Source organism: Vanacampus margaritifer, chromosome 5 (assembly GCF_051991255.1).
Source record: "Vanacampus margaritifer isolate UIUO_Vmar chromosome 5, RoL_Vmar_1.0, whole genome shotgun sequence".
NCBI lineage: Eukaryota > Metazoa > Chordata > Actinopteri > Syngnathiformes > Syngnathidae > Vanacampus > Vanacampus margaritifer.
In genome coordinates, this window is record NC_135436.1 from 28,604,652 (window position 1) to 28,626,628 (window position 21,977).

A 21,977-nucleotide genomic window follows, 5' to 3' on the forward strand; every position below is an offset into this window, starting at 1 on the left:
TAACCAAATCAGCAAGGAAATGTTTTCATTAACTCTGTTGTTTTTCCTCAGTATTTAACATCCCTGGCACCAAGGTGCCTCAAGATGGCGCCAAAGCACTGCTTTTATATTAGAAATGGCTTTGCACTGAGAAAAAACAAAAGAGCGACTAATTGAGAACTTTTTTTAAAAAAAAACTAAAAAAACATCAGCAAATATGTGAGCGATTTGTTGAGTCTTCATCTGTGGTAATTTATTCACTAGATTGTGTCCGACGGGCTCACGTTACAAGGGGCGAAGAGAGACGCGGGCCGGGGTCGAGTTGCACGACACGCATTGATTATTCATGACTCAGCAGGTGTGGCAGTCACGGGCCAAGACGCGCCTCGTCGTCGTGGTCCCGTTGGCACCCGCGAGGACGGGCCTCTCGTCGCCTCGGGTTCAACACACACACACACACACACACACACACACACACACACACACACAGAAAGGTACACCCGCTCTCTGATGATCTCCACGACGTCCAGCACGGCCGACATGGTGACGCAGGATAAACTTGAAATCAACTCCACGGACGTTGTTGAAGGTGATGAATTGTTTTATTTTGTGTATTCTTCTTTATTGATTGACACGATCTTGCCACGTTTGGACAACAGCCGTGTCATTAGCGACGGTCGCTAAGCATTAGCGGCCGCGTCAACAGAAGCCAGTCAGATATTTTCTTGTGTTCCTCGGCAGATAAAACCTCAGGCAGGCTGGGATGCTTCGGCTGGATTTTGGTGGTCATATCATTCCTCTTCATCGGGGTCACCTTCCCGCTTACGATCTTTATGTGTGTCAAGGTATGCACACTTGTTCAATGAAATATAGTATAGTAGAAGCAGGGTTATTATAATTTGGGAATTTTCATTTTTCTTAATATTTATTTCGTTTCGACGTTTGTTTTTTTTAAAAATTTGTTAGTTTTAATCAGTTTTATGTTAGCTTTTATTATTTAAAAAAAAAATGCTTGATTTTAATTTAGCTTTCGTTAGTTTCCATTTTCACTGAAGCAACCCCCTTTGCTCCCGGTTGTTTTACTGGATTTTGACTGATTTTGCAAGGCCCACAAAATATTGTGTTCTATTGTTATAAAAACATGGAAACTACCAAAAGGAAAAAAGTATATTTCTATCTGTTTCCATTTTGCAGCAATTAGCATTAGAATATAGCTAAGTTTCATCATTATTCTCAAATCTGTTTTAAACTGAGGGGAAAAGAGCCTTTTTGAAAAATGGCCCTGGTTGATAATCACTACCATTGCTTCAACCGTTTTCTGCAATTCTGAGGCTGCATCAAGGCCTTCTGTATGCTCTAGCATAAAAACAAAAAAAAACGTATAAATACGTCTTTGGAACACGGGTAATATTTAAACTAGAACTTATTTATACGTTTTTGGGATCAAATGAGTTAATTAACACCATGGTAAATAATGCAAGTAATGCATTTCTTACCTAGCGTTGCATTTCGTTTGGGTTCAATGAAAAAGCAGGCTAGCTGAGCCATTGAAGCCAAAAGTCAAGCACGAATTGTGGCGTAGGATCGATGTCATCTGAAGGTGCTTTTCTATTGGCTGCTGCTAGATGACGTCACTTCTGTGTGACACACTTTCAAACGTCATTATTCTAGTTAATATAGAAAAAATATATACTTAAAATCGCATTTAAAACCATCCCCAAAGGCTCATGTATTAAATTATTCACCAAAGCCTAAAACGAAGGACATTTTCGCTATAATTAGTTAGTTTTAGTTAGTTTTGTAAACACGAAATGAAATTTCATTTTTGTTTTTATTTCGCTTTGTTAACAAAATTGTTTTTGAATTTTTGTTTTATTTTTTTCGTTAGTTTTGTCTAACTAAAACAACCTTGAGTAGAGGGTACTTTATATCCAGCATTTTTGTAGCACGTACTTCTGGTGTACCTAATTTTGTGAATGCCACCTTAACCGATCCTTTCGACACGCAGATAGTGAAGGAGTACGAACGAGCCGTTATCTTCAGACTGGGTCGAATCGTTGACAGGAAAGCCATAGGACCCGGTATGACTCTCAAGCTGGGTCCGAATTTTCCAAAACGTTCCGTATGACATATGTTTTTACATGCAGGGCTTTTTTTTGTTATACCTTGCACGGATAACTTTGTGAAAGTGGACCTGAGAACCGTGTCCTTTGACATTCCGCCTCAAGAGGTAACACACGGTGTGTAGCGTATTCTCCAATACTGTGATTGCCAATCAGCGCTCGCGTCGATATCACCCGGTCAGATCCTGACAAAGGACTCGGTGACGGTGTGCGTGGACGGCGTGGTGTACTTCCGCATCCAGTGTCCCATCTCGTCGGTGGCCAACGTGACCAACGCGCACTCGTCCACGCGGCTGCTGGCTCAGACGACCCTCAGGAACGCGCTGGGCACCAAGAACCTGGCCGAGCTGCTGTCCGACAGGGAGGGCATCTCGCTCAGCATGCAGGTACGCTGTCGCAAAAAGTCAGACTTCAGCCATCAGGAAAAGCGACATTTTCAGCACGCACCGCCATACTCAAGTTGAGGTCATTGAATTACCATCCAAATATCCAAAGCTGACCTTAAAGATTGTGACGGCGTACTGTCATGAAGTTGGTCGCCACTTGTCAGGAATCCCTGGACGAAGCCACGGACGCGTGGGGCATCAAGGTGGAGCGCGTGGAGATTAAAGACGTCAAGTTACCTCAGCAGCTGCAGAGAGCGATGGCGGCTGAGGCGGAAGCCAGTCGGGAGGCCCGGGCAAAGGTGGATGATGGCGTCATTCCTTCTTTCCATGTGAAACTGCAATCAAAGTGACAAATTATTATTATTATATTATTTATATTGATGACTTTTACATGACTATTATATTTATAATTTATATATTATATTTATATTATTTTATTTGATCATTTCTAGATTAAAAAAAAATATTTTAATCTAATACAAAAAAATACTCAATTTTAGGATCAGATTAAAAATATCAAAGTGAAAATCAGACCACAGGAGTTGGGTAACAAGCATTAGCAAAGCTGGGCTATGTTAGCTTGTTAGCTGCCACAATCAGTTGAGACTTTGACAAAGATCCATCAGTCACATTATATCACGTACAAAGGTGTTAAAAGCCATATTTGAATCGCTTCCATTCAAATTAAAATCAAGAATTAAAGTCGATATGTTTTTTTAAGTCATGAGTTCTGTTAGCAATTAGTACACGTTAATATTTAGCGGTTGGGATTTAGCCTCACCGCAAATAGTTAAAATTCGCAAGTAAGACGTAAAGACGGCCACTCAGAAATGTTTGAACTTGTCTATAAATGCCACATAATGGCAGCAAAGCACTTTCATTTTTTTTTTATTAGACAAAGCTTTGGACTGGCTAAATGAAGCTCATCACCTCAGTTTAAACATAGTTGTTTGGCACTGAGCTGCCACCAGATGGCGCCAACCTAAATATTTGGAACACAAAAAGCAACCATTTTTGAGACAACAACAGATCAAATTCTGCCAAATAAATAGATAAATAAATAATCCTTGGCTAAGCGACATTACAACCGCGATCATGCAGGTGTTTACTATTTACACGCAGTTGCTCACCATAATTCAAATTTGATTAGATTATAGAATATTATAGAACATTGTTCAGTGTGTACTTGAATGAGTTGAAAGCAGTGAGATCGGATATTTAAATAACTGCCCCTGATGTCGTTTTACGCCTAAAACAAAATGACACACTGAGCAAACGACGTCTCTCGCGTCAGATCATCGCCGCCGAGGGCGAGATGAAAGCGTCCCGCGCCCTGAAGGAGGCCTCGCTGGTCATCTCCGAGGCTCCGTCCGCCCTGCAGCTGCGCTACCTGCAGACGCTCAACAGCATCGCCGCCGAGAAGAACTCCACCATCGTCTTCCCGCTTCCCATCGACCTGCTGCAGGGCTTCATGACGAGGAAGTGAGACACTTCGCCATTAAAAGCAACGTTCAATTCACTTGCATTGGGACACCGAGCACCAGGTAGTGTGTATTATTTTTTTCAGGGGTCTTAACCTGTCCAAAAAACTAGGGATGGTCACAAATCGGTGGTGATTCGAATAGAGAACTGAATTGGCCATTAAAAACGAACACAGAATCAGAATTTTTGGATTTGGGTCAAAATGGGTCCCCCAAAACAATAACGCTAACTGCTGCGTAGCTTACATTGTCATCTCATCTTTGCCTCTCCCCCACCATCAAACATTCTCTCTCTCGTTACCTTCTTGGCCCCCGCAGTATGGGTTTCCATGAGTGCCAAAAATATGTTGTCGCGCCCATGTCTTATGTCTATGCATGTGTCTATGCTAAGTGTATATGCTATGTGCAGATGCTACATATATAAAGTACGTGTCTATGCTAGTCGTATGCTAAGTGCCGAGGAGTCGAGGGCGGCATACTACGCTAGCTCCAATCTACAAAGTACGTTGCGCCCCATTAACGCACTTTAACGTAACACACTTTGTCGATTGGAGCTGGTGTAGCATGCCGTCCACGGCCAACGGAGCTCTCCGAGCCGATCTGGAAGCTAGAATACCCGTACCGGCGCCGCGCCCGGTGCCACCGCGGTACCAAAGCATAACCACGTCGTCAAAACGGCACATCCAGAGGACGCAAGGTAACAAGTAGCAACTACATTGTCCAACAACAGTTAGCATACACCCGTAGCATATGCTCGTAGCATATACACTTAGCATAGACACGTAGCATAAACACCTAGCATATGCACTAGCGTATGCACCCATCATAGGCATGTACATAAACACTTATAATGGATGCAAGGACAGTTCAACGTTTGATAAGATTTAAGATAAAGGCGCTACAACGTATTTTTGGCACTCATGGAACTCCATATCATAGAACTTGTGAAAGTTGCTAAGTGACAAGTGTCAAATGAACATTACATTCAAACCGTTAGTCAATAGAGCCCAGCTAGGCCGTGTATCAAAAACTTTGTTTACTCAAAAATACCCACTTTAGCTTAGCGCTAGCTAGCTGCTGGTACGATGTAAGTGGATGTATTTAAAATTGGTCCAAAAGAAGACCCTGGGTTAAAGTAAGTTATTTTATGTACATTCCATGTCCATGTACATTCCAATATGCTTTCAAATAAGTCAATGTCATGATTTTGGTTATATTCTGTAATGCAAAATGGTAAATGCTAATTAGCATAAGCTACCATAATTATCGTAATACAAAAGACCCCCTTAATTGTTTTTCGAAATATTATAGAACTTTTCATCATACTCAACTTCTACTGAGCTTGTATAAATAAAGCTTATATCACTAAATGTGTACGTATTAAAAGGTTTATCCACACTTTGTTGTTGTCACGTTGTGATTTAATACTAGAGTACAAAGCGCAAACATGTACAATGGCGACAACACAAATATTTGCAAACCGCCAAACGTAACAACTGCGGTTCGGCTAGAGGACCAAATAAAAAGGACAAAGACGCATGACCTGTTTTACAAAATAAATATAAATCACAGCAACGCACGAGGACATGCTTTTTACACGACAAATCCTTAAATACAATCTTGAGAAATGTAAACAAAGACTAACAAATCGAGGCTGTCAGTGATGGCGGCGGACGAGCTTTCAAAAGATGATTAGGACCACGCTGAGAAGAAAATGATGACAAACTGATGATATTACAAGAAAAAGAATGGAAATATTAGGATAATAAAGTCAACAAAGTTGTAATTTGACTGGTTAACGGCGTGGATGTCAAAATTCCCACACCAACAAACGCATCACGACGCAAGTATACATTTTTGCCCGTAGTATTCAGACTTTACTCTTTTTACTCAAAAGGTATTGCAACATTACTCTTGTAGAATTACAACATTATTCTTGTAAATGTTTACTATTTTCATCTTTTTTTTTTTCTTTCAGCGTGGCCCTCCTTTGTAGCAAAAAGCTGCTCAAAACAACCAAATTAAATTTACTTGTTAATTTCCTAAAACATTTCCTTTTTTTTCCAAAAGTCTACCGGTCGATTTTAATCGAATTCTCTAACCTATTTTCATACAGTGATTCTTTAAAATCGTATTCATGAAAATTATTTTCATACAAAGACATCCTGCAAAAATGCCTAAAACGTGAACAATTTTTTTTAAAGAAAAAAAACAAGGCCTTTTAATCATTTGCCTGCATATTTAAATCATGAATGTTATTTTCATTTTAAATTAGTTTTTCTCTTCACAAAACAGCTGACTTTGCTGACTATATTCCGTTTTTATGCAAATTCAATATCAGTATTGTGGTTTTAGCCATATTTTACTGAGCATCCCGGACGGGGAAAACGTGTGTGTTTGTGTGTGTGTGTGTGTGTGTACCACATTCCTCAATAAGTTCTACTTCCTGTTCTATGGTTATCAGCCCCTTTCTTAGATCAAAACGCAACAAAACATTAAAAATACCCGTGTTCCTGTGGACAATGTGGCCTGCAACTGAAGGATCCCTGGTTCAATTCCTGTAGTCGGCATGAGGATACGGCCCTTGAGCAAGGCACCCATCCGGCAAGTTCATTTTCTATTCTGCTGGTCCTCATTCGGGTCCAAGTGAGTTGAAGCCTATGCTAACTGAATCCATGAGTAATCGAGGGGTTATGCCACAAGATGGCGGCAAAGGACTACTTTTGTCTAAATGAAGCGCCGCAACTCACTTCCATGGTTCCTTGGCGCCAAGATGCCGTTAGATGGAAGCTGCCCAGTTCCCTTGGATTGTTTTGGATTAGCAAAGTTTGGTCCTTGGAGGAGGTCGCTGGTGGGAAAAAAAATGGCTTGCGTCGTTCAGCACGTCTGTCGGCCTGAGTGGCGGATGACAAATGGAGGCAAAATCGCCATGTGTCAGTGTGTCGTTTGTTCTTGAACCTCAGTAGCACTCCTGTGTGTGGCTTCCAGGAAGTGCGGCGGTTGCCGCGGTCATTGGTGGTAAGAGTGCGGGCGGGCGGGCGAGCCGGGCAGGGAGGGCGGCCGGTGGACGGGCGAGCCGCTGGGCGACATGCGAGGGCTGAGCTCGCCCGTCTGCAGACGCCACAACAGCTCCTCGTTGGTGCGACTCAGACGCTTCTTCTCCGTGCTCTCCTTCTCCACGTGCACCTGCAGGTTGGCGTTCTCTTCCGACAGTTGCCTGCACACGCACGACACCTTGGCGTTTAGTAAGCGCGGCTGACAGCAAACATGCAATTAAAAAATCAATAAAAAACACACACGGAACGACAGGAAGCGGAAAATATGGTTGACTTTGAAATTAAAATGTAGTTACAAAATTTTGACTGTTTTCTCTTAATGTGATTTTTTTACTTGTAAAAAAATTTACTTGTAAATTAAGATTTTTTCTCACATTGTTGTTTGATGTGATTTTTTTCACAATATCACTCGTGCATTCTGGTAAAATTTTCATTAAATTTCTGCTTTATTCTCATTGCATTGATAGATTTCGCAATCATTATTTTTTTTTAAACTATTCTTGTGCAATGATTACTTTTTTCTACGAATTTGCTATCATTTTTAATCTTTAAAGTTACAACTTTATTCATACAAAATTATACATTTTTTTTCTCAAATGAAATTTTTTGTCCTGATTTTTTCCTCTCCCTTGCAATATTAAGATTATTTTCTACAATCATTTTGTTATATTAAGATAAATGTTTTAAGATTTGTTTTTATAGTTAGTTTTTAATTACGTTTTGACTTTTATTTTTTAAATTTAGTTCGTTTTTATTCATTTTCTGTTTGTTGATTTTTAGTAGTTTTTATTTAATCAAAAATACTTAGTTTTTGCTTAGCTTATATTAGTTTTAGTGTTAGATTAAGCTTTTTTTTTAAATAAATATATGGAGTACTTGTTGAGTGCAAGGTTAAAAAAAAAAGGTCACTAACTACAATTTTTGAACTTACTTCTTCTGTACTGTATTTAAAACATAATCCAAAAGCTCATTGCACGTTATTAATTGACAAAGACAAATATGAAGGACGTTTTTTGCTATAGAAATATATGATATAATTTCAGGTTAACGCATTGAGAAAAAAAAATAATGAAAAGTTTTAGCAATTTTAGTTTTACTAATTTTGTTTTTGTCAACTATAACATTAATTAGGATTTTATTCTGGTAAAAAAAAAAAATCATAATATTAGGACTCGACTTAATCAACTTCATAATTCTACTATTACCTTAATACCATATTTTCCGGACTATAAATCGCTCCGGAGTATAAATCGCACTAGGCCAAAAATGCATAATTAGGTAGAAAAACCATACATAAATTGCACTGGAGTATAAATCACTTGAAGTCAAGTATAGTATAGCATAAGTCTAGAGTGCCCTCTTGTGGCTGTCTGTGAAATTTGATTTTCCTCCGGTATATTTTTTTCATTTATAAATCGCCCCGGAGTATAAATCACAAGAACGGCCAATTTATGAAAAAAAGAAAAGAAAATACAGTATTTATGGTAACTCTTAGAGCATTTCAACTTCATTTTCTCCTAGATTAACACCATAGCGCTGCTTTATATTCTCAGTTGGCGTGTGGCGGCTGTTTCTGAAGCCGTTAGCTTCGGCTCCTGTTAGCGCAGGCCCACCTGGACACGGCGAGGTTCTTGTCGATGCGTTCCTTCAGATCCTCGTTCTGCTGCTGCAACACTTGCACTCGCTCCTCGAGGTGGACGTTCTTTTCAGCCTGCTCAAAGACACAAGGCCCGAGCGAGCGCAACTTTAAATTCTTCAAATGATAAAAAACATTTCAGTGACGAACTAAAAGCACTGCATTTGTTTTATTTCGTGGGGAAAACAAATCAGAAACTTCTAATCCTACTATTTTTTCCAGCTCGGTAATCTTCAAGTCCTGCTGATGGATTTGTTGGTTCTTCATCTCCAGAACTTCCTTCAGGCTCTTCAGGTCTTCCTCGATGTGTTTGTACGGCGCCAAAGCATCCTGCAAACACCACATCGGCCTTCAGCCAGCGCAGACCTCTGCCAAGGCTATTTTTGTGCAAACCATTTGTCTCGTTTCATTGAAAAATTGTCTCCTGTCGAGCTATACAATTCCACTCCGATCCTGTGGGTGGCGGTAATGTTTATCACAACGCGGGTGCCCAACTGCCAAACGCAGTAAGCTTTTGTCAGGTTCAGTCAACCTAGAACATTTAATATACAATAGACAAGGAAGGAAGACAAGAGCCTTAGAATATTTTTTACTCGCGAGGAGAACGGACAGAGATGTGCACAGATTACAATCTCCTACCCGTTCTTAGGCACTCTCCCGGGCCCTCTTTTTTTACTTTTTTTTTTTTACAGGGCATTCCAACAACAAAATGTTTCAGTCCTTATCTTGTGATAAGGGCACAGTTCCTGTTTTGCAGCTGCAAGAGCATGAGTCATGCTTTGCAATATTATTAGAGTAAATATGGGACAACTTATGTACATTTATTCTAACATCTTCTTTCGGTCTTAACTTTTATTGAGACCCCAAGCCTAAACAAAATGTAACAAAGATCTCTTACTACTATCTGGTCGTCGGTGCTCTTGCGAAGGGCTTCCTCGAAGCGTTTGGCTCGGTCCCTCAGGCTTCTGTTCTGGAAGGTCAGCATGTCCACCTGATCCTAGATCACGCATTAGGAACGTCAGGTGACCAAAACGACACAAGAAAATGTTTGCTTTGTCGCGTTATGAAGTTAAGTCCTTTACGTGTATCTGGATTGCCACATCCAATATGGCGACATCTACATATCTGATGTTTGTGCTTCTCACCTGCAAGGAGAGTCTGATCTTCTCAAACTCCTCCTCCAGAGACTTCCGCTGCTGCTCATGGGCCATTTTCAGATCTAACACAACGCATGTAATATCATATTTTTGTTTGTTGTGCAATGGATGCGTCGTGTCCTACTTTTGACGGTGCGAGCGTGCTCCTCCCGCAGGGTGGCCAGCATGTCGTTGTGCGTCGCCTCCATCTCCACCAGGGAGGCCTCGTGGTTCTCGTTCATCTCCTCCATCTGGTGTGAAGAAGACAATGGTTATGAATAATCATGAAAATACTCCCATTTATTCGACTAATATGACTTAGTTTCATATCTAATTGCAGGTTTGTAGGTCGGTCAAAGTAGCAAAATTACAACTATTGTCACAAAACATGTTATATAATATTATAATATTATAAAACGACATAACACGACCTTGGCACTGAACGTTTTGATTCTAATTGACTTCTTATGTCGTTCTTGGCATTTAATGAAGAGAAATATCACTTGATAATCTTGTAAGTAGGTTCGTTTGCGCGCGGTCACCTGCTCCTGCTGCTGCAGCCGCAGGTCGTCCAGTTGCGCGCGCTGGAGTATCCTGAGGCTGCGGGTTTCGGCCGAGTGTTGCGCCCTCAGCCGCTCCTCCAGCGCACCCAGCTGGGCCTGCTGCTCGGCCCGCAGGCCCCCGAGCTCCGCCTCGAAACGCCGCTCCAGCTCCTGCTTCTCCCGCTGCAGCTGCTCCCAGTGGGACACGCTGAAAGCTAACAGTCGCACCCCACTTATCATCTCAGAGTGTAGCGATAAACTTCTTTCTAATTTTATCTTTTTTTTTTTACTGAAAATAGGTTAAAGTCCAGGATGCATAAAGACTAAGTGCAATATCTCCAGAAATTGTGTAAGAATGCTGAAAGCTAATGCTAATAGCTGAATGATAATAGCTGAATGCTAATAACTGAATGCTAATAGCTGAATGCTAAGCTGAACGCGTATGACGGAAATTGAAAGATAAAGTATGCCAAAATTAAGAATTTTTAAATTGTAGTTAAAAGACAAATGAATATAAAGAAATCTTTTCATGCGAAATTATAATCCATTTCCTGATATGATAGTCAGTTGGTATACATTCGCTTAGCATAATGGCCATATATTTGCAACGTACAGTCGGAGGTGGGATTCAAACCTGCGACCTCCTGGTTACTGGGCAATGTACTTTACCAAATGTGCCACTGAGCAATATCAGACAGGCGGTAATGATGATCAGTTGTGTGTATGAAAGTGGGCGTGCAAATTGGGACTTTAAGATCAGTTCTATTGAAAATGAATGGGGAAAAGTTGATATTTAAAACTAAATTACGCCAATACTGTAACTAATGTGGAATCAGATGATATATTCCTAAAATTGCGTGAATTTTTGAAGCAAGTTGAAATCCGGACTTAGTTACTGCACGGCAAAAAAAAAGTGAGGAGAATTTCATCATTACTGTGAGAAGTCATGACGACGACAAGGTCGCAGCTAGCTAGCATGTAGCATCCCTTTTGGTATTTGCACTCACTTACCCACTTCATCCCTGATCCTGGCGAGCTCCTGGGACAGTTCCCCTTCCCTCACAGCCGCACTCTCGCTCTGCAACACAGCACACGCGTGGCGTTTTTTTATTGATTTATTCATGGTTCGAACTGAAAGAACGTCGCAGACATTTGAAAATCCATCTTGGTGACCTCATCGGGGCTATATTGGTTTTTACTCGTCATCACCAGCCTCATCCTGCCCCGCCCGCTGACTTCGCTCTCTGGGGAGTCATGTGACCTCCATCTTGATCCTCCCCGTCCGTCCTCGCCATGGCAACATCATCCTTGTACTGACACATTGGAAGGATTCCAGCCTTCATATTGCGGATGATGCAAAAACACTAAAAGCCCAAATAAGCTGTGGGTGAACTGTGGTGAGTGCCGTGGCGCCGAAACCCGAAACACTCAACCTTGTCCATTTAATTAACCCTCCTGTCCTCCATATTTCAACTACGCTTTTTTCTTATAAAATGCAATTTAGCGGGTCATGTTTCGTTTGACATAGTTGGCAAGTTGAGATAATGAAAAGATTTTTTTTTTTTCCTAACACTTTTGGATAATTAAACATGCCTTGAGTCAAAATGACCTGCTAGCAGAGGTGGCAAATCCAGGTCCAGAAAGTAAAAACCCCGCTACAGTTTGGCTTTAGCCCCAGGTGCTTGCTAGCTAGCTAGCTCCCTAGCTAGCTCCCCGGGTGCTTGCTTATCTGCTAGGGAGCGAGCTAGCTAGCTAGCACCTGAGGCTAAAGCCAAACTGTGGCAGGGTTTTTACTTTCTGGACCTGGACTTGCAATCTTTGCCTGCTAGCATGATAGCTATGTCCAAGAAGCTAAAGAGAAGTTAGCCCAACGATAATCATTTTTTTGACTTGATGAAGCACAAGTCGCAAAAAGTTAAAGACTCATCACAAGATTGCTTGCTAACCTGCTAACCAGATGCTTTAATAACATTCCCATTTTTATGTGGATCAAATTGATCCATTCTAAAAATTAAAAATTAAATTAAATATAAAAATATAAAAATTTTGAGTCCAGGGCAGGGAATAAAAGTTACCGGTTCTTCTTCTGCTTGTGTGAGTATTTACTTTTGACTGGTATCGGCATCCTTTATGAGTACCCGAAATAAAGCTGCTATTGGCCCGATGCCCCGCCCATCGCTATTAGGTTTTAATTTAAAATACAAACAAAGCAAATGTCCTCCAACCATTCTATTATGTTGCAGGTTAAATTGACTTGGTTCAAAATTATTTTTTTTCATCTAGAATATTTTAGATAAAACTTCTTTGCCCTTATTTTCCTTCTTTTATTTTAATTTATTTATTTATTTTTACTATACATTCAAAATAAATATTTTTGAATTTGCAAACAATCCCCTTCCTGTTACATTGAAGTGCAAATTTACCTGCTTTAAAAAAAAAGGCTTGAAATAATGTCAAGAAAATTTTGGTGAATAAAACTTCAATTGATATCTCTATTTTGTGTGGGTTTGTTTTGGTATTTTTATTTACTATTTAGTCATTATTTTTAAACTCCTAAACACATCTAATACATGGTACATTCAATAATTGCCTGCACAGCTGCAATCCAGAAAACCGGAGTGTCGAGAAAGACAAGCAAGGCTTTGACTCAGCACAATCATTAAAAAAAAAAAAAAAAACATCTCAAGCATGCACGCAAACACACACACACACGCACACACACACGCAATGGCACATTTATCAAAGGATTTTCCACCTGCCGGCTTTACCGTGCCCTCCAGACAAGGCGGCCGAGAACAGCGATGGCCCATACACGCTAGCAGACCGCAGCATCCCTCGGCCGGCAGGAAGATGCAGAATGAGGAGGAGGAGGAGGAGGAAGAGGAGAGGGAGGGAGGGAGGGTTGGGGAAAGCCTCACTTGGTCTGCTAGCGTCTGGAACAAAGACTGGGTAAAGCCGACTCCACAGAGCACGCCCACTCCTTCTTTCCTTAACCCTTTCAACCCCAAAGAAATAAAACGGGCTCAAACTGCTTACACCAAGTAACACCTAAAAAAAAAAAAAACCCAGCCTAGTAAATGCCAATATTAAAATACAGAAGCATAGTAGGCGTTAAATGTTCATCAAAAATGGCGACCCACTATTTGTTGGGGATGGAGACCGATCCCGATCCTAAATAGTGAAAAGAACAAATAACCAGCTCTCTTATAACTGCCATGAAAACAAATTCTGTAAAAAAAAAGAAAAAAAAAGATGGGGGCTTGAATCATAAAAAAAAAGCATATGAAGAGTTATTCAGAAAAAAAAGTTGAACTTAGGAATGTCGAACCGTGAATAACCTAAAAAGCATGTGCGCACCATTTAACATTAACGTTTCAACATTTAATTCTGCGATTCTTCACAAACCACTAGAGGGAGCCTGCGTACTGCCCATGACTTGGAAGATAGGCTAGGTGAGGATCTGCCACTTTCAAACTAAACTGAAACACGATCATGACAAAAGCCGAATAAGGAGTGCCGCAAATTTAGCAACAATTAGCGCTAGCTAACTGCATTAGCTTCTGATAAGCGGCACATATTCCAATGTTTGCCAAAGATTGACTGGCAACCAGTCCATCGTTTGTCTACATGTGCCCTGATAATAAATGGCGACCAGTCCATTTTGTGTTGATATTAAGTCCCGGAATTGACTGGAGAGTGCGACCAATCAATTTCTTGACTATATGCTCACTGTTCATTGTTTGTCTCGCATCCTGGCACTAACCGGCGACCATTCAATTGTTTGCCTACATGTGCCCCGATGCCGCCTGGCGACCAGTCCATCGTTTGCCTATACGTGCCCTGACATTGACTAGCAAACAGCCCATTTCTTTGTCTTTATGCATCCTGGACTTGACTGGCGACCATTCGGTTGTTGGTCTGTATGTGCTCTGATACTGACTGGCCACCAGTCCATTGTTTGTCAACATGTGTCCTGGTATTGCCCGGCGACCATTCAGTTATTTGTCTCTATGTGCTGATAGTGACTGGTGACCAGTGAATTGTTTGTCTAAAGGCCTGCGTTGCCACTGCCGCCATCTTGCATGTGGCACATACGTACGTACCTTACGACAGAAATGCTGCGTGGTGATGGAGAAGACGCTCATGCAGAGCGAGGCCTTCTTGAGCTGGGCCTGCAGGCTGTGCAGCTGGCGGGCCTGCTGCTCGCAGCGCTCCCTCAGCAGCTTGATCAGCGCCCGGTCCACTTCTTGCGACGACCCCGACCGCCCGCGCACTGCCGGAATGCCGGACACGGAAATGATGTCACCATCAGGCGTGCCATGGGAAATGATCCAATTTACCACGAATAATTCATTCTATCTATGTTAGCGATGTATAGTGACAGGGAGAACAATTAAAGGCTCTTCCACTAGATGGCAGGAGAGTCCATTTTCCGACTTGTTCTTAACATCTTCTAAATTGTGTTGCAAATTAGCGACAGCGGGAGAAAAAAAAACAGTTGAGAAGCAGTGGGTCAACCGATGTTAAGTAAATCTATTCTCATCAGAGGTGGCAAATCCAGGTCCAGAAAGTAAAAACCCTTGTCACAGTTTGGCTTTAGCTCCTGATGCTAGCTAACTAGCTAGCTAGCTCCCTAGCAGGAAAACAAGCACCATGGGAGCTAGCTAGCTAGCACCTGGGGCTAAAGCCAAACTGTGGCAGGGTTTTTACTTTCTGAAACTGGATTTGCTACCTCTGATTGTAAACTATCTAACAGAACAAAATGTAAAATAATCACATATGTCGTCAAAATGTGTTACGGCCAATTTCGGGACATGGATTGACTTGTCCTCTTTTGGACTTGCCCGCGTGTTGCTCTTCAAGTGTGTTCTGCTGAAGTCATGCAGCAGGATGCCTGCCGCTGCTGGAGTCAGTTGCCATGGCAACAGTGAGCGGGCGGGCTAGCCGGCGCTCGTAATGAAGTGCAAGCCGAAGATGGATGACGATGGAAAAACTGGCTACGGCGCTTGCACGGATCAATGACTCCTTTCGCATCACAGTACGTGTAACAAACAGTCATTGCGCACGCACACGCACACATTCACAAACGGCGTAAACAGTAGAGCGCAACGTGATCCGCTGGGACTCACCAGGGGATTGAGACTTGGGCGAGACGACTGCACATTTTTTAGGGGAGAACGCCTCGGACTCCTTCAGTGTTTCTTTCCTCCAAGCTGCGATGTAAATTCATAAATGTCATTAACACAAATCAACAGGACTTTTGAGGTTCTAGAACTCATTTTTAATTTCTAACAGAAAGACAGCAGTATTTTCAAATACAGGAAAAAAAAGAAGCTTGAAATAGCTTTACTTGTTTCTAATGTGATTAAATCTTGTGGGTTTCCTCGGGGAAAAAAATAACACAAAGTTGTTGTTATGCCATCTCTGACCACTGAGGGGTGCAAATTCGCAAACACTCCATTGTTGAAATGAAAGGTTTATCATATTCTCATATTTTGAGAATAGTGCTGTCAGAAATGACCTCATTTCCATTAATTCGTCAGGGAATTATTATTAATTTACTACAGATAATGTATTTTTTTTTCCATCTACGCCAGAAATAACGACAGAGACAGGCAACAAGACAAGTTTGTCCACAATTAACCCGTTCCTGTTTAGGAAACTGGATTATGTTATATACTGTACATGTGACCTTTTATCTACAATAATGCGTATTAACTTCTATTCAGAGAATGCTGATAAAAATATTAATACTGAAAGAAAATATTTATACAATCAAATTATTATTTGACCTACAAAATTAATTTGTTCTGTATGAAAAAGTCAATTTTACAAGAGTTAAAAAAAAGTAATGCAAATAATATTAGGATTTTTTTATTTTTTAAACAAGAATACTGAAGATGTTGGGAAAATAAATTACTGTTTTTTTTTTATTATGAGAAATGTATTCCACATTTTACAAAATGTAAAGGAAATTATCTTAAAGCTGAAAAAAAATTAAATCGCACTTATGAGAAAATGGTAATAATTATTCTACAAATTTGTGGTAACATTACAGATAAAGGGAAAAGTCATCATGTCAGAATTTTTGTTTTTAAAAAAATACATAAAAACTTAACACTACAAGAAAACGCTTTCTTTTGGGAGGGAATAAAAAAAATTCCAGGACAATTATTGCAAATATGCAATGCTACAAGAATACATTATTTTCTTTTAGGATTAAAAAAAAAATGTCAGTGTTATGGAAATAAATTTGTAATTTATTTTAGGAAAATAAAAAACGCTTTTTTTAAGGAAAAAGAAAAATATAATTAATTAATTAATTAATTAATTAATTTGGGAGTAAAGTAAAAATGTTAAATTAATCTATTTGTATATTTAGGATATTATTGAATTAGATTATGCACTGCATTGAGGAAAAAGACACAATTTTACAAGAAAAATTCATAAAAAATAAAGTAGTGATTATATTCAAGCAATGTTCTGTTCAAGGTCGGTACACTTTTCATTTATGCTATAGTAATTTCATGACTTGACTCACAAGTACTACTTTCTTAATAATAATAATAATAATAACAATAACGTATTCTGTACTGTATGTCATCACTATTGTGAACACGTTTTCTCACCAAAATTCATCAGTAAAAGAACAAAAACATGTTAAATATTCATGAAATCAGCTACGTTTCAATGTTCAATTATTAACAAAGTCATAAAACGCCGGAGGCGCGACGTGTGCTCCCTGCAACAATCCAGCAGGGAGCGTGCTGTGCAGATGAGAGTTGATCTCGTTCTGCTCGTTATAATTGGAAGTGGGCCGACAGTCTCATAATGGAGTCGACTGGAGGAGCGGAACATGCTGCTCAGTCACTTTTTCTTTTTCTTTTTCGTGACAAATTATTGTGCACTCACAATGCCCATTACCAAATAATAATCCCTCTTTGTCCCAATGACACTCCAAATTTTGCTCGACCGCACTAATTAAAGCAGTCCAAAGCCTTACGATCAATAGTGAGAAGATTTGCTAGAGTGGAAATTGACAAAACTGGGGCGGGTTGCACTGTTTTCTTTTGACCCACTTTTATAGTTAATAAAATGCGGATTCAAGTTATGACCATTTGGTGCAAGCACAGCATTTTGGTATAAGCTAAAATGGCTAACATCAAATGGTCTACCTGTATAGTTTGACACAAGCACAGTTTCGTTTGATACGTGCTAATTCTAAGCTTTAAAATATTTCTCAGCTAATGTCAACATTAGTTTAACAACTGATATAGCTATAACCTTAGCTGTCAGCTATTATCAGCATTAGTTATAACATGAGCTAAACTGAACCGCAACAACATTAGTGATAGCATCAGATGAGCTAAAGCTAACATTTTCTTTAGCTATAAATTACAATATTTGCTAACTACCGTCAACATTAGCTACAGTTCAATACGAGTTCAAATGTGCTTAAGTTATAAAATAATTTGTTTGCGACTATGATTCTGATTTATTGCTGTAACTGTGACAGTAGTTGTTAGCTTTTATCAAGCTAACTATACCAGGTTAACATTTGCTATTGTTATAGCTAATCAGAGAAGCGACTCAAAGATAAGAGATACAACAACTACAACATCTAAGTTTGTTTGTTGTTTTAAAACTCCCAAAGACAGGAATACGCTAACTTGACAGTTTAGCTAACCGTATAGCTAGTCAAACGCTAACTAAGCTTAATGACGGTAATGCATTGAAGTGAGACGACAAGATAGTAATTGACGTACAGAGGCTAGTTTGTAACCAGAGCTAAAGCTATAACCTTGGCCAAAGTTAACAGAAATGAAAACACATCATTATTGCTTTATACAGTTGTTCATCAATTGGGCAGTTTTTAATCTCAAACTTACTCTGTGAAGTTCGGCTGTCATTGGACATGGACGACAAGCTCCTCATGATGCCCGCCGCGGTGGTGGTCACTCTCGCGGGTGGAAGGGAGGAGAACCCCGGAGGACGAAGACCAGACTGGCCTGTTTTAAGCGAGAGGTTCCTGGGGGAGGTTTCCGGACCCGACCTCCTTTGCTCCCCTATAAGGACAGACGGCCAAACGAAAATAATGAAGGTCGCAGCCAAAGACATCTTGAAGGCTTCTCACCTGAAGCTTCCTGGTAGCCGTTTGCTCCGGGTTGGCTGAGGACTGCCGATGAAGACTTTGGAGCGGCTTGCTGAACCCGTGTTTTGGCTGTGGGTTGTCTGGTGACAGCAACCAAGCCCAGCTGAGGCCTCGCAGATCTGGGGGGACGGTAGACGCCATCTTGAGAGACGTGCTGTTGAAAAACATCAGACCACCAGTTCAGATGATGACGTCGTGAAGACAAGGTGTGATCCGTTTGATTTGAGTAACGAGGGGGTCTTAGATCTTACCTCATGGGGACATTTTCCAGGGAAGTCCTCCAGAGGACCACTGCCGGCTCCAGGTTTCATCCCAGAGGAACAATGTCCAGACATGTCCTGCCTGTACTTGTCAAGGATCGAGGAGCCGAGCACCGGTGATCCTTTACACAGTGGTCCAACCTTCGAACCCGCGTGAGTTGCCATACTCGAACCGGAGGACTGCTTTGAGTGGTGCGCGGTGCCGTCAGATGCTGTGTTGCTCCCTTGCAATTTGCCTTGAGGAGTCTTGCGTACGCAGGTGATGATTTTTGGACGGACGTTTTTGGTCTTTGGCGGAGAAGAAGACCTCTTGGGATCAGAGTCTTTCTGCAGAGGAAGGACAGGTTTGGGGATCCCGCTACTCGGAACCCGGGTAGCACTCTGCGTCTTTGCCGGAGAAGCGGGGGCTTGCTTCCTGGGCGACGCCGGCGTCAGCGGGCGACTGGAGCTGACCCACGGCTTCCTTCTTTCCAGGCTGGAGGAACGGGAGACATTCTCCGAGGAGTTCTTTGCGGAATTTTCAAAGGACAACTGCTTCTTGAGGGTGTGCTCAAACGAGAGCTGCTTCTTGAAGCTCCTCTCGAAGGAGTTCTGTTTTTTCAAGGAGTTCTCAAAGGAGCTTTGCTTTTTGACCATCTTCGGCGGCGCGACTTTTGTTTTGCGAGGGCTCCCGATCTCGTCTGCTTCTGTGCTTTTATTGGTTGAAATATTTCTGACGGGTGACGCCTTTTGTTGGGCGGCTTCTTTGGCGGCTTTATTCTTCTGGTTATTGTTCCTGTTGTGCTGGTGGGCTTCTGACACAAGATCTTTGGTGGAGTTCAAGTTGAGATCCACCCAGGACTCGAGAATTTGATCTGCGTTTTCCGTCCTGCCGAGGTTGTCCACGTCCGCGGCAGTCTTGCCGCTGGAAGACGGCTGATCCTTGCTGCGCTCCCTCAGCCCGACAAAATCCTCTCCATCCTCCACCAGGTAGGCCTCCAGTTCCTGACACTCCAGCATCTCGAATTCTGCCAACTCGGGGTCGTCGCACTGTGAGTCCGTCCCCCACGTGACCGCCTTGTCCCGCTCGGACGGGGCGGCGCTTCCGGCCAACCTGCTGCCGCCGCCTCCCTCGTCATCCGTCCTGATGTCGTTGGCGTTCCCGTCGGCCGGCGCGTCCTCCGCCACGTTGCCGTTCCGCAACGGCGCTGCTCGCTCGCACATTTCGGACTCAGCGGTTTGTCCGCCTCAGGGAGGGCGGGTTTTACTTCTCTGTGGTTACGATCAGTTGAGGGGCGATCATTTCAGCTTAGCACCCGATCCTGTAAAAAAGGTTTAACAGTTACTTGCTAGAGCACAAATTGCGATTTTGCCTTTTACGTGAACGTCTGGACCCAGATAGAAACATATGCACCAAATGAAGTGGCTGAAGAGGATAGTGCTTATGCCCAGCCATTTTCACTGAAGCAACCCCCTTTGCCCCCGGCAGTTTTACTGGATTTTGAAAGGTCCACGGAATGTTCTGTTCTATTGCTATAAAAACATGCAACTTACCCCAAATAAAGATTGGAGTCTCTTCTTTCATCAGGAAGAAAGTGTATTTGTATCTGTTTCCGTTTTGCAGCAATTAGAATATAGCTAAGTTTCATAATTTTTCATAAATCTGTTGAAAACACTGCTTGTTTGCAACATGGCCCTGGCTGATCTCTTATACTCTGCTGCCACCTGATAGTCATTTTTTATAGTAACTACCATTGCTTTAAGCGACCTATTCATGTCAGAAGCTGTATCAAAGTCTTCTGTATGCTCTAGCATAAAAAAACGTAAACATACATTTTTGGGAGTGAAGGACAAAGTATTAAAAACATATTTATATGTTTTGGGGATTGAATAAGGTGTTCTCGTGCAATTTTCTACTCAACGTGTTATTTACCATAATTTCGATACCACATGAAGGCAGCATTATCCCAAATAGGGCCGAATAGTTAGAATCGTCAACTGACAAAATTAGGAGCACGCTAGTGTATAAACAATTCTTTTAAGTGCACAGCCCAACAGAAACAAACGTACCTAATGAAGTGGCCGGCATTTCACCCTTTCATTACATTGTGGTACACTTACACGCACATTTAGAAATAATGTACACACACGTCGGGCTGTGTACATTATTGTGGATGGAAGATAACAGACCCAACGTGACGCCTTCACGGCACCAGGGAGACGCGGGAAATTTATGTTCGCATTCACAAACTCATTTTCCACCTCCACTGCCCCTCCCCCTCCGTCGGGCAGGTCATCCTGCTACCTGCCTGCTGAAAATGTCCTCCTTCCAGCTTTCCTTATGCAACCGGAGAGCTTCTACAATAAAAACCGTCACTAGAAAAACATTTTGACTTTACGGATGATTTAGAGGCGTTCGCGAGAGACTGCGCGGAAGCCTCATGAAATATTGAGGACGGAAATGGAGGGCATCACTTTGGTTTTTGATGCTCCGCTGGTTGGCCCCACCTTCTTATTGTCAGGGGTGGCAAAATATGCTCATTATTATTGTTGTCATTATTAGATTTTTTTTTATTAACAAAATGTCAAGAATACGACATTTTCAGGGCCGAAAAAACTAAAGACGTGAGCACAAGTCACTTGCAGCCTGTTTCCCAATTATTATTTTACACGTGTAAATACATTATAGTGTTATGCAATTCTGTAAAATAAAAAAAAAACTGCCTTAAGGTGAGACGAGCTCGCTTTCCAGAAGCAACATATTCACCATCATCTTCATCCTCACCTGCAAGCTCACCTCAAATCCTCATTTTTGCAATAAACAAGGTCAACATGAAAAGTTCTCACCGTGCATCTCGAGGAAAAGCATCAGATAATCACAATCGTGATTAGGATGAAGACGCGCAGTCTGCAGCATCCCGCGAAAAAAAAAAAATAGGCAAGGGATGAAGAGGATGATGATGATGATGATGAGGGGGGATGCTACGCCCACGTGCTCACGTGAGCCCCCTGGTGCTCATATATGGAACTTCAGCAGCCACTACTGTATTTCCTGCACGTCAGAATAAAAGTTATTAAATTGCTAAAATTTGCTATGTTAATTCATTTTTAGGAGCTTTATTTGGTTATATTAGAGTGTGAAAATGCAGCTTTGCTTTTACGTACTTGTATTAAATACATGCATTAAGAACACTGAATATAAATAGAAAGTACACAAGCAAACTGATACGAATGAAACTTATTCAAG

The 21,977-nt window shown here is 41.4% G+C and overlaps 2 protein-coding genes across 5 annotated transcripts; one reads left to right on the top strand and one right to left on the bottom strand.

Moving 5' to 3' along the window:
* The first annotated feature begins 489 nt into the window (after positions 1-489).
* On the top strand, positions 490-3,974 carry stoml3a (stomatin (EPB72)-like 3a). The gene is made up of 7 exons (XM_077565099.1): positions 490-568; positions 721-824; positions 1,988-2,060; positions 2,127-2,209; positions 2,285-2,488; positions 2,653-2,787; positions 3,783-3,974. Exons 1-7 carry the CDS (start codon positions 490-492, stop codon positions 3,972-3,974), a joined length of 870 nt encoding a protein of 289 aa, XP_077421225.1.
* On the bottom strand, positions 598-21,732 carry mtus2b (microtubule associated tumor suppressor candidate 2b). Of its 4 annotated transcripts, XR_013294135.1 has the most exons (17): positions 21,578-21,732; positions 18,743-20,052; positions 18,474-18,645; positions 18,229-18,405; positions 15,469-15,552; positions 14,443-14,612; positions 11,351-11,417; positions 10,340-10,554; positions 9,943-10,048; positions 9,807-9,880; positions 9,560-9,658; positions 8,872-8,991; positions 8,639-8,739; positions 6,475-7,186; positions 3,419-3,470; positions 2,603-2,823; positions 598-2,493 (listed from the first exon to the last, which is right to left on the bottom strand). XR_013294135.1 is itself a non-coding variant. In XM_077565820.1 (14 exons), exons 2-14 carry the CDS (start codon positions 19,952-19,954, stop codon positions 6,979-6,981), a joined length of 2,802 nt encoding a protein of 933 aa, XP_077421946.1. In that variant the 5' UTR covers positions 19,955-20,052; positions 21,578-21,732; the 3' UTR covers positions 3,505-6,978. The 4 variants fall into 4 exon arrangements, 2 of the variants coding, with proteins under 2 accessions (XP_077421946.1, XP_077421945.1); XR_013294134.1 differs by lacking the exon at positions 3,419-3,470; XM_077565820.1 differs by lacking the exons at positions 598-2,493; positions 2,603-2,823; positions 3,419-3,470 and having other exon boundaries at positions 3,505-7,186; positions 8,639-8,736.
* Between the last annotated feature and the right edge of the window lie 245 nt (positions 21,733-21,977).

Bases quoted from the DNA above. Each gene is read 5' to 3' on its own strand.
- stoml3a (XM_077565099.1), top strand. From the start codon at position 490: ATGATCTCCACGACGTCCAGCACGGCCGACATGGTGACGCAGGATAAA. The intron at 569-720 runs GTGATGAATTGT...GTTCCTCGGCAG, and splicing joins CTCCACGGACGTTGTTGAAG to ATAAAACCTCAGGCAGGCTG. The intron at 2,210-2,284 runs GTAACACACGGT...TCACCCGGTCAG, and splicing joins TTGACATTCCGCCTCAAGAG to ATCCTGACAAAGGACTCGGT.
- mtus2b (XM_077565819.1), bottom strand. From the start codon at position 19,954: ATGTGCGAGCGAGCAGCGCCGTTGCGGAACGGCAACGTGGCGGAGGAC. The intron at 9,881-9,942 runs GTAGGACACGAC...GCGTTGTGTTAG, and splicing joins GCACGCTCGCACCGTCAAAA to ATCTGAAAATGGCCCATGAG. The intron at 8,992-9,559 runs GTAAGAGATCTT...TGGTGTTTGCAG, and splicing joins GCACCGACGACCAGATAGTA to GATGCTTTGGCGCCGTACAA.